The following is a 17,938-nucleotide window of genomic DNA, read 5'->3' as shown; positions in this document are numbered from 1 at the left end:
TGTTTCTATTCATGCGTTCTTTCACACATTTATTTCTTCAGCTCTATACCTTTTGGAGCAGAGATATTTCAGTCTGTGACATTTATGACATGTTTGGCATGTGGTGTGAGGTTTACACAGAAGAGAAGACATTCATATATTTCTCACCTTTCAAGCTGATCTCATTCAAGATCAACAATCAGCACACCATGTTTCTCACTATGGGCTACTTCAGATTTACAGCTCAGATAATGTGAGACTGAAGTGGTTGTTTATCTGTCCCAGGGTTACGCATGACTTGGTGGAGAAAGTGTTTTAAAACCTTGCCTACTGCAATGATGTTTTATATCTCTCTTTTCTCTGTCTCTTTCTTTCCACGAGATCAAAAAAACTCCAGAGAATTGTCAACAAAATCCATTTTAAACCAATTTACTAAAAGGATATGCAAATGAACAGGAAGCCACCACTCAATTATGGAGCCGAGTATGGTGGCACTGTAATGGTGGTATCTGCTGAAATTAACCCTCTTTCTTCTGCAGGGCAGGACTCCTCTGTCTCTCCTACGTGCAAAGTGCAATAATTTATGCAAAGTGCAATAATATGTCATGTTATTGTATAGCATAGAGTAGGACAGTATATATTTATGATGTTTTACAATTACTAGATATTCTGCATTATACAACTCTCTTTTAGTGCTTTTTGTAATGTCTTCTTTGTTACCAGCTGCAGTGTAAGCACAGCTGGTCTATGTTCTCTCTGCTTGGCTTTCACGCCCACTGTGTGTACGCACGTGTGTGCGTGCAGTGTGTCATTTTGGGCTTGTTTTCATGTATGTCACAATGGGGAAAATTATAATGTGCTCCCATATACCTGTACACTGAGTGGTTGACCTTGACTTTGACCTACCTCTCACTTCAAATCCCCTTTAAATGACCTGATCATTACCACACCAGTTGCAACTCCTTGCAACAAAGCAGTTTTAAGGTCAACCAACCACACCAATGCAACTCCTTGCAACTTCCATTGGGGATAATGGTTGCAAGTAGTTCTCCTGTCTAGAATAATGGTAATGTTGGCAACTAAAGCAACCCCTGAAGAACTCAAACATTAGCACAATGGCATGCGCTGAGTTTAGCAGGAGATATTGTGACTGAAGCTGCATTGTTTACGCACAGCATTGACACCCCAGGAGACAACCTGCTGGACGCAGTTTGGGCTTCTCCTCCTCTATTATCAGCAAGAGTATTTTTTTTGTCTGAGAATATAGACAGGGTGCTGCTGTCTTTTGTCCTCATCCTGTAATTCCAAAGCTGCCAGTTTGAAAGCTTCCTTCCTGCTTGTGAAATTACATGCTAACGGCCTGCTCGTCCCTCTTTTACAGTCTCACATCACAGCTGTCTGATGAGTGCATCAGCTTATTAATGGCTGTTGATGAGGGACGCCTTCAGTGTTAACCACGGCCACTAAGTGATATAAATAAATGATGTTTTGACATTAGTGTAAATCAATTTTTGCTAATGACCCTCCAAAGTAATAGAACATTTTTTATTTTAACGTTATCCCACATAATAAACTATGTGTGATGTTGATGACGAACCTACAGAACATCTCTTGACTTAGACAGACTTGTTCAGTTTGCCAAGTGTATTTTTGATCCATGAAACACCAGCTGTGTGTGATGATTATATATATTGTGGCGTCTTGGTGCGGGACCGCGAGCCACGTCTGAGCCTCCCCGGGGAGAGAGAGACTGGGTCACTGGGGGAGGTGAAGTGAAGCACTGCCAACTCGGTTACATTATCGGAGGGTGGTACTTCCCTCGTTACCTCGTCAATCATGAGTGATGAGCTGTCACCTGCGTCTCCACTCCACTTGGTATAAAAGGCTCTGTCCTCCCTCAGTCTGCAGAGACTCTCCCAGGACACAGGCTGGGCGTGTGGGTCGTGGCCTAAACAATGATGCATGTGAATTGACCGTTGGGCTCTATGGAAGAGGCGTTCATGTTGAACTTGGACACTGCCTCTGGTGTGTCTTTGGTTTGAGCACCCTCACAAATTGTGGAGAATGTGGGTACTGCACTGGTCCACACAAAAGAACGCCTAACTCAAAACCATTATGGAGCATGCCCAAGTGCTACACGCCTTGCTCAAGAGCCAATCAGATCTCCAGGTGGCAGTAGAGGAGCTAGAGCTCCAAGTGATGTATTGACCAAGCTGGCCCATGACGATGACATAGAAGCTTATCTAGAACTGTTTGAATGCACGGCAGCACATGAAAGGTGGCCGGCAGCTGACTGGGGTTCCATCTTGCCGCCATTTCTCTCCGGTGAAGCACAGAAAGCCTGCAGAGACCTCTCAATCGCTGATGCCGTGACTACCAGCAGCTGAAAACAGCCATCCTCGCCCAACAAGGCCATAGTCTATAATTGGTCCTATCAAGTAGTCCATAATTGGTCCTATCAAGGGGCCTTTCTCCCATACAGCTAGTCGCAGCCCTAATGAGACTTACCCACGTATGGCTGACAAGTCCGGGAGAACCAGTATGCATGGATAGGGTTGTTATAGAACCAGTATGCATGGATAGGGTTGTTATAGAACCAGTATGCATGGATAGGGTTGTTATAGAAAAAATCTCAACCCTGCCACCCGACGCCCGAAAGTATGTGGCCCAGGTGAGCCTGACCTCAGTAGACGCATTGCCCTACTCAAGAATCACCGAGGACGACAGAACTCCCAGACGCTCCCACCACGGACGCAGACCCCCTCCACGCCACTGTTACGTATGCAGAAAGCTCGACCACCTCTCTTGGACCTGTGCCGATCGGGACAGAGATGCCTCGATGGCCACTGCCGCCTCTGATGGAGCGAAACCCTGCTTACACACTCGACCCGAGTGAAAGAAGACAAAGTTCTTTGCCTGTAAAAGACGGATCGGTCCGATATTTCCCCCAGAACGACCAGGCGAGTTTTCCACCCAACAATGAGCCGACCCAAACCTAGAAATGGCCAGGCAACGCGTAGCCGTCATAGATGGAAAACACTGCACCGGGGTGAGTGACAAAACCTTTTATGATAGAATATTGGCCCGCTTTTACTGGCCTGGTATTTAAAGAGCGGTGGAAGATTTTTGTAAAAGTTGTCAAGAATGTCAAATGACTGCACCAAAGCCACACCAGCGAAATCCTTTGATATACCTATGCATCTCCCATTCTCAAGGCTCGCTATGGATATACAGTAGTTTCCAGCAACGGTTTCGTCATAGAGAGGCCCTCTCTCTGATCTCTGCCCCGTCTATCACGTCTATCATCATTATGCTAAAAAAGGTGGCTGAAAAACTGATGGGAAGGATTGGGACCGCTTAATTCAATTTAATGCCATTTTTTGGCCAAATGGCAAGGGCCATTCAAAATTGTAGAGAAAAATGGACGTGTCAAATATGTAGTATAAGACAACCAGGGAAACATGAACATTAACATTTAGAACTAGGAAAATTCGCAATTTAAAAAAATTGCAGAGTGTGGTTGCCGCAGTGTCTTACATATGCCCCTCCCACTAATATTGCCAGCCAATTACAATTTCAAGTCACACGTTAGATCATGTGTAAGTAATTCGGAGGGGATTTAACCCCCAAAATTCATGTTTTTGCGACAAACGGTAAAGGGCCCCAGCACGAAAAGCTACTATATGGCCTGTTTTGAAGCCGAATATACAAAAGATATTTTGACACTACTTTTCTTTCACTTAAAGGAGGAAACTGATGACAAAAAGATACAAAAAAAGAGAACTATGACTCATTTCGACTTCATGTTGACATATCTGTGGTGCAGTAGATCATATCTTGCATGGAGATGCGGTCCGGTCCCATTTAGACCTGAAGACATTTCTGCAAATGTCAGTTTTCTGAAAAGCCTACAGTATGTTTCTATGTCAGTCATTCTTAAAGTTTTTCATGTCAAGGACCCCAAAAATATATGTAATTGAAAATATGAAAATATGTTGTTCCAGGGACCCCCCATGAAGCAAAAAGAGTTAAAAACGATCGCTCTGACAGAATATTTCAAAAATAGTAGACCTACAAGCTCGTAGCGTGGCACTCGGTGCCTCGTTATGAGCTTGTAGATCTCCTGTTAGGGCAACCACACTAAAAAGTGGAACCCGCCTGTCCAGCTGCCAGTGGCAGCCCTATTAACTGTCATCTCCCCGCAGACCACTTACCCTACCTTTAAGAAATGGATTGAAACTCACAGAATGCTTTGGGGAAACATTGCCATACGAGTATGATGGTGAATGCCTTCACATCTTTTGTTATACCATAGCTTTTACAATATTGGTCAAATAAACCAATTTTCAAATGTAACTTAAAGATTTACTTATAGTTTAAAAACAAGCTCCTGGTGATACTGGAGCTTGTATTATCGTGTATGTAGGCCTATTATTGACTGTTTTCTGTGCGTGTAAGACAGAAACACGATGTCACAAGACAGATGGGACCACGGCAATACTGATAAGGAGGACACTGTCACACTACTGTGGTTAAGCTGGTTTATGGCTGTGAATGGGAACATATGTTTGACATGGATAAGGTCTAGGTGGTGTAATGCACAACCAGGGTCACTTTGTCTTGGCTTGCCATGAAACGATGCAGGTCCAATGGAGCCATGGAAATGACCCATTAGTTACTGAACAATCTCACAAAGTGTATATAGGCAGAAAAACACATTGACCATTCACACAGCAGCCATTTGAACAACTGTGGTTGCACTTGCTGCCAATTACATGTGGGTTGATTTGTGTGAGAGACAGACACAGAATCCTTTATCAGCCTTCTCATTCTGTAGTCTCTGAGAGATGTCAAATGTTTGGGAAGGGTGTGAAAGTTCTCACAAATCAAGGCTCCCTATACATTTAATTCTTACTAAAAGTAAGCGTGTACGTATATTATACCATAGGCTATAATATTTTATGCACCGTTTTAGAGAATTAGCCACAACTTAGCTGTAGCTGGTCTACATGTATGGTTTCAATAACTGTGTAATTATACCATGATGATTCATCTGTACAACGTCTATAATTTTATACATTTGGATAAAAGACTGCCACCCAATCATGTCTTTTATCCAGAATACTTTTTACAGTTTACTAGTACACCCTTGAGACATGGTACTGTATAGTGTTGTCAAACATTTAAAGTATGTTTAAGTTTAAATTAATTTTATAGGCACACACAATGTGCTGATAAATATCTTGGCAGGGCCAAAATGCATTGTTTGACCATCACACAAAAAGTGCTACTGTATACTGAAGTATCCCATAGTTTCTCCACTGTTGTATGTTATCTGCACTTCATATAATTTAATGTAAGAATATGGCACTTCACTGACACGGAACACTAAAGAAGCTTTGACATAGTGTGTAGTATTTCACAAAGAGGTGCAACAATGTGCTATAGATTTTGAACACTTCACAGCAGGAAGTATGATTTAAAAAGAAACTGCGTAGATAAAGTGCCCCTCAGGTCGGTCAGGTTGTGGCCTCCTGGTGGCGCTATAATAGGCCATTGTGAAAAGGGTGTCATTTCTTCTATAGAGTTAGTGTAACGATTTGCGGGATTTTTGGACAGAATCTGGAGGAGTAATATAACAGGGAGTGTGTGTGCAAAATTTGGCATCGACCAGGTTACCCGTTTCCGTCCATCCGACGTGTCCACACGTCCTAGGGAATCCAATCGAGGTATGCATTGGACGTGTGTACACGTCCTAGCGCATCCTCAATGATATCAGGCTAGTGGACTAAGGTGGTCTGCTGTACTTACTGTAGTGTAGAGGATATATTTTCTTCTTACAAGTTTTTCTACCCAATTTAGTAATATGCCAATTGATTCTCCCCCACATACATTTCTGTGTGTTGTCACTGCTGTCCTACTAGCTCACCTGCAGTGAGGAGCCTCCACCATGGGTCTACATCGTCGTAGAGCCTTAATTCTTCATCCTACTCCTCCCGCCAATCACTCCCCACTGACAGATCAAAATGGCAAGAGGAAGAGGTTTAATTATTTGACATGGATGACAATAATAGTGCTGAAAATGCACATTCAATGACTGTGACGCTTGTGCAACTGTGATGCACCTTGCTTGTGCATTAGTGAGATATGTAAGGATAAAGAGCAACTCTTCCCCAGGTGTCTGAGAATGTTAATATGGGATGTGATCAGTAGCAAACTTGGCATACCGTCAAATACCTAGAAAGTGATGTTGTAGTAGGGTTGCAGGGCATAAACACCTCATTACAAAGACAAATGCATTTCAGTAATACGCTAGTTTAATAAAAAAGAAGGAAAAAAAAGAAATAAGGGAAAAATGGAGAGCGGCATGGTCAGATGGGTCATCCAATGATGGGTCACCATATTCTGTCAAGAGAGAACCATACAGGACAGACCTGAATGATTGACACCTACTGTGAGGTCTCTGTTATGCTGTGGACAGTGTGGAGGGCATTTTAGTGGTACAGGTATACTAGTTTAAGTAACTTTAAGTAGGCTACTTTGTTACTTTTAGAGCATCAACAGGGGGAACAGGGCTCCTAGTGGGTCCAGAGTTAGTAAAGGGGTTGCCAAATCTTTGTGTGATAGGAACTTTATTTTTTACTTTTTATTAACAACTTGGCTGGAAGGAGACTGGAGACAACAGGACAGAGTAAGGACCAGATGTGGAGATTATAGCTCCATGCTGGCCTTGGAACGCCTCAGGTTCCCCCACTTAGAAGTAAGGTAAGTCTGGGATCCTCTCCTAACTGTTACCACTGAGACATGTTCAAGTGTAATTAAGTTAGGGTTGCCACCTTTGAGATCTTGAAATAAGGAACACTCTTTACGCCTGCCGCAGCCTTGCGGCGCAGGCGTGTGCGGCAAGGCCGGCAATAAGTTGAAGCAATAAGTTGAAGCAATACGTTGAAGCAATACGTTGAAGCAATACGTTGAAGCAATAAGTTGAAGCAATACGTTGAAGCAATAAGTTGAAGCAATATGTCGATATGCAATAAGTCGAAGCAATAAGTTGAAGTTTCCCTTCAACTTATTGTTTATATGCTATCCACAACTTTTGAAGTAGAATTTTGTTTTCCAAATGAGCATAACAACATCAGCAGCCCATTATAAAATATATGCCAGCGACCCCCATAAGAGAAGATTTTTACACAGCGATTCTCAACCCATTTAATTTCAAGTACCAGTTTGACATGCATTAGTATACAGACCCCCATTTAATGGCATTTCTATCTCTGGGACCCCCAATTCATATTGTAAAATCAATGTTAATTTAACTCTGATGGACCATCAGAGTTAAATTAACATTGATTTTACTCTGAGAGAGTACAAATGGAACCAAATGGACCATCAGTGATGGTCCATTTGGTTCCATTTGTACACTCTCAGAGTTACAGACCCATAAGGGTCCATTTGGTTCCAAACTATAATTTAGCTGGGGACCCCCTGGAACTCCCTCAAGGACCCCTGGGGGTCCCCGGACCTCACTTTGGGAACCACTGGTTTAGGCTACTTTAGGTAGTGTGTGCCTCCCGCTAGAACAATTGTGCTGACTTTAATATTTCCTGTGTTTTGTTTTGTTCATTATTGTTAAATTCAGTGTTGACGTGTAGGGGCTATTTAGGAAAATAAGGGTGGTTCAATAAGGGACGCATCATTTAATTCTCAAATAAGGGACGATTCTGTATTTTAAGGGACGGGTGGCAACCTACTCTAAGGTGGCAACCCTAAATTAAGTGTAAACACCTATAGTCTCGTAATAATCCAATAGCACCATCCATGCCTCTGTTTAAATCAGTTGAAAAAATACCTCTACACCAAGTGTTATTATTAATAATCCAAAATAAAAGATGCAAGACTGTCTCAGATGCAATTTATCATGCTTATTTGCGAACGATGACGCATTTCGGCAGAGCCTTCTTCGGGGCAGACGAAATAGTTTTTTCCAGAGGAAGCTCACCTGTTATCCTTCAACTGTTATTAGTCATCTTCTTTATGTGATTGCTTTTACTGTGTGTTTTTACACATCTTCATGTGTTGTCTGTTGTTTTTAACCTTGCTCTGTGCAGCACTTTGGAACTTTGTTTTGAAAGGTGCTATAGCCTATAAATAAGTTAATTATCATTACAATAATGTAGGAAGTAGACGTAGACTGGTGTTGGTTTTGCTAGGGGTTTTGAGTTACCCGTATATTAAGCCTTTCCTTGGATTCTGCTCCCCTCTCGTGGTCGGAAATAATATCGCAACCAATAATTTGGGCCAGGGTGAGGGTGGGGTGTCAAGTGAAAACGAGGAATCAGAATATATCGGATTAAACTCAGCAGAACCGAAGAAATCCTTGACAGTTGAGTTACTTGACAAGCTAACGTTTCCAACGGCTTCAGTTTAGGCAGCTGAAGAACATAATGAAACAGTGTCTACTCTGAACTTGTAGTAAAAGAGAGCCTATTTTGTTTAAATGGGAATGGGATATTCTATTTGGTGCAAATCGGTCGTAAAACTTACCGATTTATCAGGTAGTCTGTTTACCTACTTAAACTATAGTTGTATCAATTCATGGCTGCTGTCTGTCCAAACATTCTGTAGACCTAGTACTAATAGTATCATCAGTAGGCCTATGGCGTTTTGTTTGAACAATATGTTTCCTAAATTCCTCCTCGTGTCCACGGATGCTTGTGTTTGAGTTTCAGCATGTGATGTCATGTTGGTGTGCTGAGTGGGCTCCCTGGCAACGAAGTAGCTAATTACAGCGCTACAGTTCTCCGGGCAATGGGATGTAGACTCTACCAATGACGTTGTAGGCCGATGCTTGATGCTTGGCATAGAAACTTAGAAAGGGAGGGATCAGAAGTGTTTCTGTTATGTATCTGTGTGTTGTACCAAAGTCTGTGCTTATACGCCTGATGGAGCTGAGAGGGTCAGACTCAGCACTAGCCTGGCGCATCCACACTTCACCCGCCCCTATTGCATATATGCATATGTCCCGAGGCGGATTAACACTGTGGTATATTAGTATCGCAACGCGAGGCTAATTTATCAGCACAGCCACAGAGCCAACACAAAGCATCAAGAGACATCATGACATGACAAGTCTTCAGGTGAAAATGGATGCCAACATTGTTGTGTTGGGGACAGAAAATGTTGGTAAATCAGGTAAATAAACAAAAACATTAATTTCTATTAAGGTCATGAATTAGTATCTAGATTTATTACATTTATAAGAAAAGGATGAGAATGAGGATGATGTTAATTGTGCAGGTCATGTTATTTTTTCCCCCAGCACTCACAGTGCGCCTCCTAACACGAAGATTTATTGGAGAATATGGAGAAATTGGTAAGTAGACATATCTTTCTGCAAGTTTTGTTTTACTAACCCTGAATGATGTATTAGTACCTACCTACTACAACTGCTATTTATGCTTCATTAACATCCTGTTCAATTTACAGAATCCATCTACAGTCACAACATTGTGGTAGATGGAAGAGAAATTGGCCTCAATATTTGGGATTCGCCTCATTCTCCAGTAAGATGATATACTGTAACAGTGGCTTTCCAAAAGACTGCTTTCTTTTTAATACTGTTAGAATGTACAAATTTAACTCTAGTGTAAAAATGTACCCTTAGGCCTATTTGGATACTTTTTACACAGAGCTAAATTAACATGGAGCCATTTGTGTCCATTTTACACCGAGTTAAATCAACACTTTATACTGTATTCCAGGACCTTTCTCTGGAGACATCACTGTTTGAGAAGCGGCTCCAGTGGGCAGACGGCTTTATTCTTGTGTACAGCATCTGTGACAGGGCCAGTTTCAACACCGTCACCAGGCTCATCCAGGCCATTAAGGCCGCCAAGATCTATCTAAACATAGACAAGGTGCCCGTAGTGATTGTGGGCAACAAGAGAGACCTGGATCACAGACGGACGGTTCTAAGCGAGGAGGGCAGGCTCCTGGCGCTGGCCACAGACTGCCACTTCTATGAGGTGTCAGCAGCTGAGAACTACCACAGCGTGCTGATGGTGTTCCACAGGCTTGTGGACAGTATGAGCAATTCAAAATGTGCCGCAAAGAGGCCCCTGGGATTCAAGGGCATCGTGAAAAGCATGTCGGCCGTGTTCAGCAGAAGACGGACCGATTCCTTATAACGGGATCACACAAGCGGTTTAGAGGAAAGTGTCTGTGAAGCTATACAGAATGGATAGGACACATCCATTGTGTCTAATCCACTGAATTGATGTCATGTTCTGGCCATATATATGCGTACTGTGAAATGCTGTGTGGATTTAACATCAGCATGTTGGGGGCTACTTTGCACCAAAGATGTTGATAGACTGCATGGGGACCAAAAGAGCAAGAGAACAGAGTGGTTATTCATACTGTGTGATGTCATGATGCCATTTTTAAAGCTTTTAAACGACTTGCACTTACAGCTGTGCTGTATTGTGAGATTTACATAAAAATGCAAAGTAGTCATACACAGGAAGATGGGCAAGATGCAAACATTCATGGTAATTGTGCTAGACATGTGCTTTAAGAGAAAATAAATCTAGGAAGACATAAATTAGACTGCAACCCAATTAAATTGCAATTTTAATTTGCTTTCTTGTACTGTGTAGAATTATGCATAATCATAATATATTCATATTTAGATGGCATATTGTTCTATTCACAAACTTAAGTGTGCCTTCTGATTCATATACACCAATGTATACTTGTGTGTATGTAATTAACATCTTAAAGACCAGCTTGTCCACTGGGAAATGAAAAATATGTATTTATTCAAGTGCAAGCATTGTAAAGATCAAAGTGATCTAATTGCTTTGTATTGTTTTGAACCAGCTAGTTCTTGAATGCCTGTGTACAGTTTATCAAATCCAACGTTTGCATTCAAATGTATCATGTCTAATGTCCTGTGTTCTATATGGCTGATTGTAATAAATATGATTTATTCAGCGTTTGCATTCAATAATGAATTTATATTATGGTTTGCAAGTAAAGAGTATGGTTGTGAAATGTTGCTGACTCTAACTTCACTTTGGAAATTTTGCAGTCTTTTTTTGCTTTTGTGGTTTTGCTCTCCTTGTTTTAGAATGCCTTAAATTTGTGCCAACCTTCGAGTTGAAATTCCTTTCTGCTAATAGAACAATAAGGACACCATATCCCCTGAAAGAATTCCTCCTCGTTGACACTGGCCCGCTCCAGTAAACTCGGATTGACCTCCATAATGAGGAGGCAAAACATGCCTTGCTCCTCTTTTCACTTCTTCCCTGGACTTTTCCTCCTCGCCCTTCCAGTTGGAATTATGGGTAGCAGCTTGGGAGGTTAAACAAAAAGAAAAGGAACATTCTCAGTGTTAATTGCCCCATTTGTAACCCTGGGAGTGTTCAAATGTAATGTCAATTTGATTACATTTGAACACCTCCAGGTCTTTAGTAAAATGTCAGGTCGTGGTTCCATATCTATACAACCAGGAGAGAGAACTCCATAAAGATCATGTATCAGCTTCACGTTCATAGTGTTATAGTTCCAAATTTGTGTTTTGTTTCAACACTTACAATTTCACTTGTTTATCCTGTATCTTGTACCTCTCTTCTGACTTTTAATGAACAATGACACGTATACCCCTTTAACACTCAGGAATTCTCAGTGTAGATGTCAGGTAAGCTGGTACCTAGTCTCTCGAGACAGACTGTTGACTGTCAAGTTCAAAGGAAAAGAGGTCTCTGTTTTTCCTTTATTTTTTGATGGGTTCTCAGATTGGCTGGTGCCAGACAGCCAGACCCATTGGACTCTCCCCCTTGTGTCTGTTGTGTTTCTGACAGGAACATGGCATGTGGGTCAACAATGTCAAAACCGAGTGTCTATGGGCCCCCTCAGCTCTTTATTACGACCTGGACCCCACACGTCCACACAGTGAGACTCAGCCAAACACCAGTCTGACCAAAGACACCTGAATAGAAATTCTCACTGCTTTACTCAAACATTTATTATTTGCTTGACTTCTTCCATTTTCACTCAAATGAATATTAACAAAACACTGGTACACCAGACACTGTGTATGACATTTCTTGTTCACATACATAACACAAGCTTAAATGTTCAGTTTATACTAAAACAAATCACACCAGTGTGAATGAAACACTCAAAGCTGGGTATAGGTATAAAAATCTGACCTGTGTGAAGGGAGGGGTGCTCTTGTCGTCGTACAAATTCATTCAAAATGTCCTATTTGGCGGAAATTTGACCTAATTTCTCCTTTCATTGTCAATGGCAAAAATGAGACGTGTGGGGACAAGATTTACGTCATATTTGGTGGACATTTGACCTAATTTCTCCTTTCAATGCCAATGGCAAATATTGAGACGTGTGGGGACAAAAGCAGTATATAGGAGGGGCTAGTGCCTCTCAAAAAATGTTTTCTGTATTGTAAATGCTGTATGAGATGTTTAACATGTGGAATGTCAGAACAGGAAGGACAGGTGGGGAAGGATCATCATAATTATGGAATGTCAAAACAGGTAAACTCCATATATGTAGATCTAAGGGTTTGAGGTCAGATATAGAGTTGGCTGGCTGGCTCCATGCAGATCTAGGTGATAATCCAGTCTTCTCCATTGTTACGTGTACTGCCATTCAGGCATACACTTGTGTCTGTTTGTAGTTTCTTCCCTTGTCTTTGCGTCCTTGTCTAACATTCATTCCCATGCAGGTCTGATTCAATCATTCAACTCCGCCTCTCACTACTGGTTGGGCCTCCAATCTTCGTTCCACCAATCACCTTCAGCAATCACCTATATAAGTCACCTGTGTGCAGCCATTTTTTCAGTACTCCCATGCCATAAATGGAGGTGTGATGTCACAAGGTGTGACCATATATGGAGGCATGATGTTACGAGGTGTGACCATATGGATATGTGATGTCACGAGACGTGACCATATATGGAGGCGTGACAAAACCCGTGCTCGCGGTTATGGTTAGGTTTATGGTTAGGGTGAGGGTTTGAGGTAGGTAGTCGATGGGACCAATGGATCGGACCTATGCTCCGTCGGACAAAAGGCATGCACTCCTGTCGGAGCAGGGGGGGTGATTTATACGTGTGCGCATCCTGGCGCTTATTCACTATTTCAGGAATGAATAGCCTTGCCTTGCACGTATGTTGCCAATACATACACATTGGCCTCGGTTACATGCACAAAATGATGAATTGTCTATTCTGTAGACTGTACGGCTCTGTTCGGAGTTCCAGTGATCCAGCTGTGTGACACTGTATTGTTCCACCACTTTTGCTTTGTTTTCCCATGCCAATAAAGCTCTTTGAATTGAATTGAATTGATACACGTCATTAGTGATCGCGGAATGTGCCGTCGCTTTGAAATGACAGCGTAGTACATTCCGATTATAGAGGAAAATTCGACCACCACTATGTCCTCGCATCGAATCCTCTCCTCCTCGCTGGGGGCGGAGCCAAGGAGCGAGTGGAGGACGCGAGGAGAGTGCGAGTGTGAAAGTTGCGGTATTGGAATTTAGCTATAGACTGACACCATGCTAGACAGGAACGCCCACAAATGTCACATCCGGTTTTAGCCCGGGTAAGAATTTTCTATGGCTGCCAATGCAACTTGGTCCAATCCTTAATCACATACGGACAAACATCTATGCCGATAATATCTAACTTGTGGAGGTAACGTGCCTTGTCCACGGGCAACAGATCTTTCAACGTATGGCATTGCAAATACGTTTGATAATCGCCACTCTGCGCAATACTGTTTTGGAAATGCCGCAAATTGCATTGCAGTGAACGAGAGCAAATCACAACTTCCCCCGGGGGTGGTGACTCCGCCCTGAATACGCGCCGTGGTGTCAGTCTAGGCTAACGTCACACGGAGTCACGGACATTGCTGTTCCTTGGAGTGAGTGGTTGCACCACTCAAAAACACACGTGTGAAGTGAGCGGTGCTTCTTATTATGATGATGATGTATGTCATCATACCATACCATGGATTAAAGTTCTCAGTCCCCACGACTGATTTCATTCATTTGGATTCCATAGAAGTCCTATAGAAGTGTGCCCTCACCAAAAATAGACTATAGCCAATAGCCTTATTAGGTTATTAGTTATTTCAGTCTTCCAGAAAACAGCAACATTTTTCAGTCGTGAGATTTTATTAATGCATGTATACGGAATAAAAAGGGGCGTCATAATAATATTCTGCCATTGACTTGGCCTGAAAGGTTTATACAGAATAAAAAATCTGTAAACTTGGTTGGCTGCCCAAATGACGTCACACACAAAGCCAAGTGTTGGAGCGGCTTGCACATAAAAGAAGGCCTGAATCTCTGGTGTACTACTTTGATAGCCTCGTTGAATATGATTTAGAGAACTATTTCACACATTTTTAGCACTGGATTTCTTTGCAGGGGAAAAATATTAAGCTGCTATGTTCTGACAGCAGCTATTTCACATTTCAAACTTTTAATTTCGTCCAATCGGGTACACTTTCATTATTGCAACTGGCCAACTGCAATAAACAATCACTTTGAAAGGTAATTAATGACACATTAAGTTGTAGAATAAAGCAGAACAAAATGTGTATTGTTTGGTCCTATGTATCTTGTGACATTGTACCAATGACACCGTCATTGACTTTCAAATGACCATAAAGGATTAATACTGCTCTGCAGGGGGTCTGGAATGTGTGCACTCTGCACTGGGGGGAAAAACTAAGGTCTTAAGTAACTAAGAAATGTGTTAACAGTTCAAAAATGCCAGTCATCTCATGGGCTGGATTCTTTTGCCCTAGCCATTCCTAAACTCCAAGTGGAGAATTAACAGCCCCCTGCAGAGCTGTTCCACTGGAGTGCTCTCCCAATATGGCCCTCTTTTGTACACACAATAACTATAATTCACCCCCAGTAGTGAGATCAGTGGAAGCTCACAGGCCATAGTGCATGTTTGGTGCTCTTAATACAGCAGCTGGGCTTTTTGTTTCCATTAGATGTAATAGTTCAACAAAAACATTTCCATGCAAAGGCAACATTTGTCATATCCACATCATTCAAGAGAAAATTAATGTTACAGCCATCAGCCTTTCTTTGTCATACTGTAAAGTTTTGCTTGAACTTCGAACTGTTTGTTAGTGAGTTAGAATGCAACATTGCATCACACCAGTGTGATGCAATGTTGCATTCTAAGGAAATGGGGGAAAGGGGACAATGACAGGGTTTTGAGCCCCATGCATGTTTGTGTGTGAACTGTGAACCACCACAACAGAGAAATACGGACTATACTGGCTACACATCAAACATAATTGCCTGGTTCAGTTAAAAATTGTGTACACAATAACATTCATAAGCTAGTACAAGGAGTTAATGGCAGCCATAGCTAGACTGTGACATACGTTAAATGCCAACGGAAATGTCTCTTAAAGTAGGTGTAGGACTAGTGAAGAGTGACATTGCTGTTTGTAGAGGATATGTATGTTACGTTTAGTTTGAGTGAAATCATACCGTACTACCTGCTACATCTGGGCAGTATACTGTATATTGCAGCTAGTCAAACAGCTGGTGTTTGCCCTTTCTACCACGGACACAGATAGGCAGATTGTCTTGAGGGCAGAGATGATACTGCCTTTGATCCCAGACATAATATAATGGGTGATTGTGTTGGGGAGTCTGTATGTAAGTAGTTTTCCCTCTCATGTGGGGCTCACGTGTGTGACAGATCTCTGCACGTGATCTGGAAAATTGAATCTGGTGCAGTAGATGAGTGATTCATCGAACCATTGAAGGTGTTTGTTCTGTGGTGCTGCTCCCAGGTGACTACACAGCCAACGTCCTAATTTATGTATGTCTTGGCCAAAGGCAGCCTGACAGGACAGACCAATTGTTACACAGTGTGTGACAGTTCATCTGTCTTCACCTCAAAAGGACACAGGATCAAGATTGTGTTCCTTCCAAAACAAAAAAATGAAAATGACCAAATGCAATATGGCTGTGAAATAACCCTGTGGGGTTTCCATACTTAGATGCAAGCATATAAGTGCTGATAACTTCTCATATTTAATCACCTTTAACAAAGACTTCCGCTGTGTTAGTAATATGTATTGATATTTAGCCATGTAAACACCATGGATTGATTTATTAAATTTAAGATGGTGTTGGGAGGAATCATAGTCTTTTAACATCTAAAAATAAATCAATGTAAATGTTAATTGGTGATGTACTTAGTATTCCGAACAGATCAAACACATGCAAATCCTTTGAACAGGCACTTGTCCCAAAAAATAAGGATCAAAGGCATATAACTGCACAATGTTTCTCCATTTAACAAGGTATCCTAAAAACAGAGTGACGTGTTATACACAGGCTGCATCATCATAACTGTTCATTGAGTGTTGTAATGTGCATGTATAAAACACTGACACTATGAGGCCAGGTGATTTTACAGGGATCATAGCAATACCGGTCAGCATTACATTTAAACAGAGACCATTTGAATGTCAATTTTCAAACAAATGCAGTCTCTGATTAAATGGCAATGTAATTTCATTCTCACAAATATTGATTAAAATGTCAAAGATCAAGATCAAGCAATTTAATTGTCAGGGTGGATTCTGCCCATAACACTGGATAACCTGAGCAGCTGAACATTGAATCTACTCTGCAATGGAGTGCATATACCACATACTCTTCACAGCATGTGCATAATGCACATCTCCAAGCCAGACTGACCCAACTCCAGTGTGCAGTGTTGTGTAACAAAACCCCTTTCAATCGCTTTGTCCGATATCTGTATGAGGGAGAGGGAGTTGTAGGGAATGCGTGCAGAATGTGAAGAACGCCATTGATTGCATTTTCTATCTGAGAAGTAATGTTATGTTAAGGGCAAGGCGCTATAATCTGACACAACATTTTGTGGGCCAGACATGACATACATACATGTACAAGGACACTACCCTGACGGATACTGTACAGTGTACAGTACACCAATAGAGACTAAAGTTTTTTTGACCAACTATTTTCCCCACTAAACTACTGTATGCTGCTGAACAGCTTCCCATGCACAGACTCAAAATTCTTCCTGGCATGTAGTCAGTAGGTCTATGTACGCCTTCTGCCTTCTTGAACATTCCCTGCTCCAGTACCTGTATGAGTGAATGACAAATGAACACCTCTTCATTCACGATTCTCGATGTGTTTGAACTGGATTTGTCTGATAATAGGATATCACTCTGCAGTCTGCACCATGTTTATGTTTGACCAGGAACAGACATTAAAGGGTTAGTTCAGATTTGTCTGTCACATGGAACTATTTTTTGTGTCCAGTATCACTACGACAGCAGCAGAACAAAAATATAGTTCCATCATGTGGCAAAGGGGTCAAAGTTGAACGAAAGTCATATGTTAGAAATAAGTCAACAATACAAATGACACTATACATTTTTAATAAGTGGTCCCCAGTGCACCAAATGATACCGGAACTACTTTATTGACCAACACCAGACCAGAACTCACACCACGGGACTCAGGCAATCAATTAATACCTTTGCAACCACTATATTAATAATGGCAAGTATTTGCTACCGCTTTAAGTAAAAAAATCTGAACTAACCATTTAAATGACAAATATTCCCATGGACCCTCTAGTTCTGGAAAGGAACATAGGGCAAGCTCTCGATCAGCTGCTGGACAGGAAAATGAACGTAAGAGCATGTTTCTGCATTGAGGCTTAAACAGTTGATGGATAATTGAACATCTCATAACATATACTGTTATGCAACAGTTTGTGGACACCAGACCTCCATTATTTAGTTACATAAAACATTATCTAGCAGCTATAACTCACTTTAACTATGATAGATGGAGATTCTGACCCAGAGACATGAAAATGTGTAGCTAGATTCTCAAGCAATCGGA

General features: G+C 41.6%; 1 protein-coding gene across 1 annotated transcript; it reads left to right on the top strand.

Annotated features, from left to right (window-relative positions):
- The first annotated feature begins 8,931 nt into the window (after positions 1-8,931).
- Positions 8,932-10,886, top strand: LOC308313714 (ras-related and estrogen-regulated growth inhibitor-like protein). The gene is made up of 4 exons (XM_080761001.1): positions 8,932-9,171; positions 9,299-9,352; positions 9,466-9,542; positions 9,741-10,886. The coding sequence occupies exons 1-4, from the start codon at positions 9,102-9,104 to the stop codon at positions 10,164-10,166; spliced, it is 627 nt and encodes a 208-aa protein (XP_080617127.1). The 5' UTR covers positions 8,932-9,101; the 3' UTR covers positions 10,167-10,886.
- Positions 10,887-17,938: the final 7,052 nt, after the last annotated feature.

This window comes from Protomyctophum bolini (genome assembly GCF_963924005.1).
Source record: "Protomyctophum bolini genome assembly, chromosome: 4".
In the NCBI taxonomy this organism is placed as follows: domain Eukaryota; kingdom Metazoa; phylum Chordata; class Actinopteri; order Myctophiformes; family Myctophidae; genus Protomyctophum; species Protomyctophum bolini.
The sequence above is the reverse complement of the archived record's forward strand: the minus strand, read 5'-3'. Positions and strand labels throughout refer to the sequence as shown.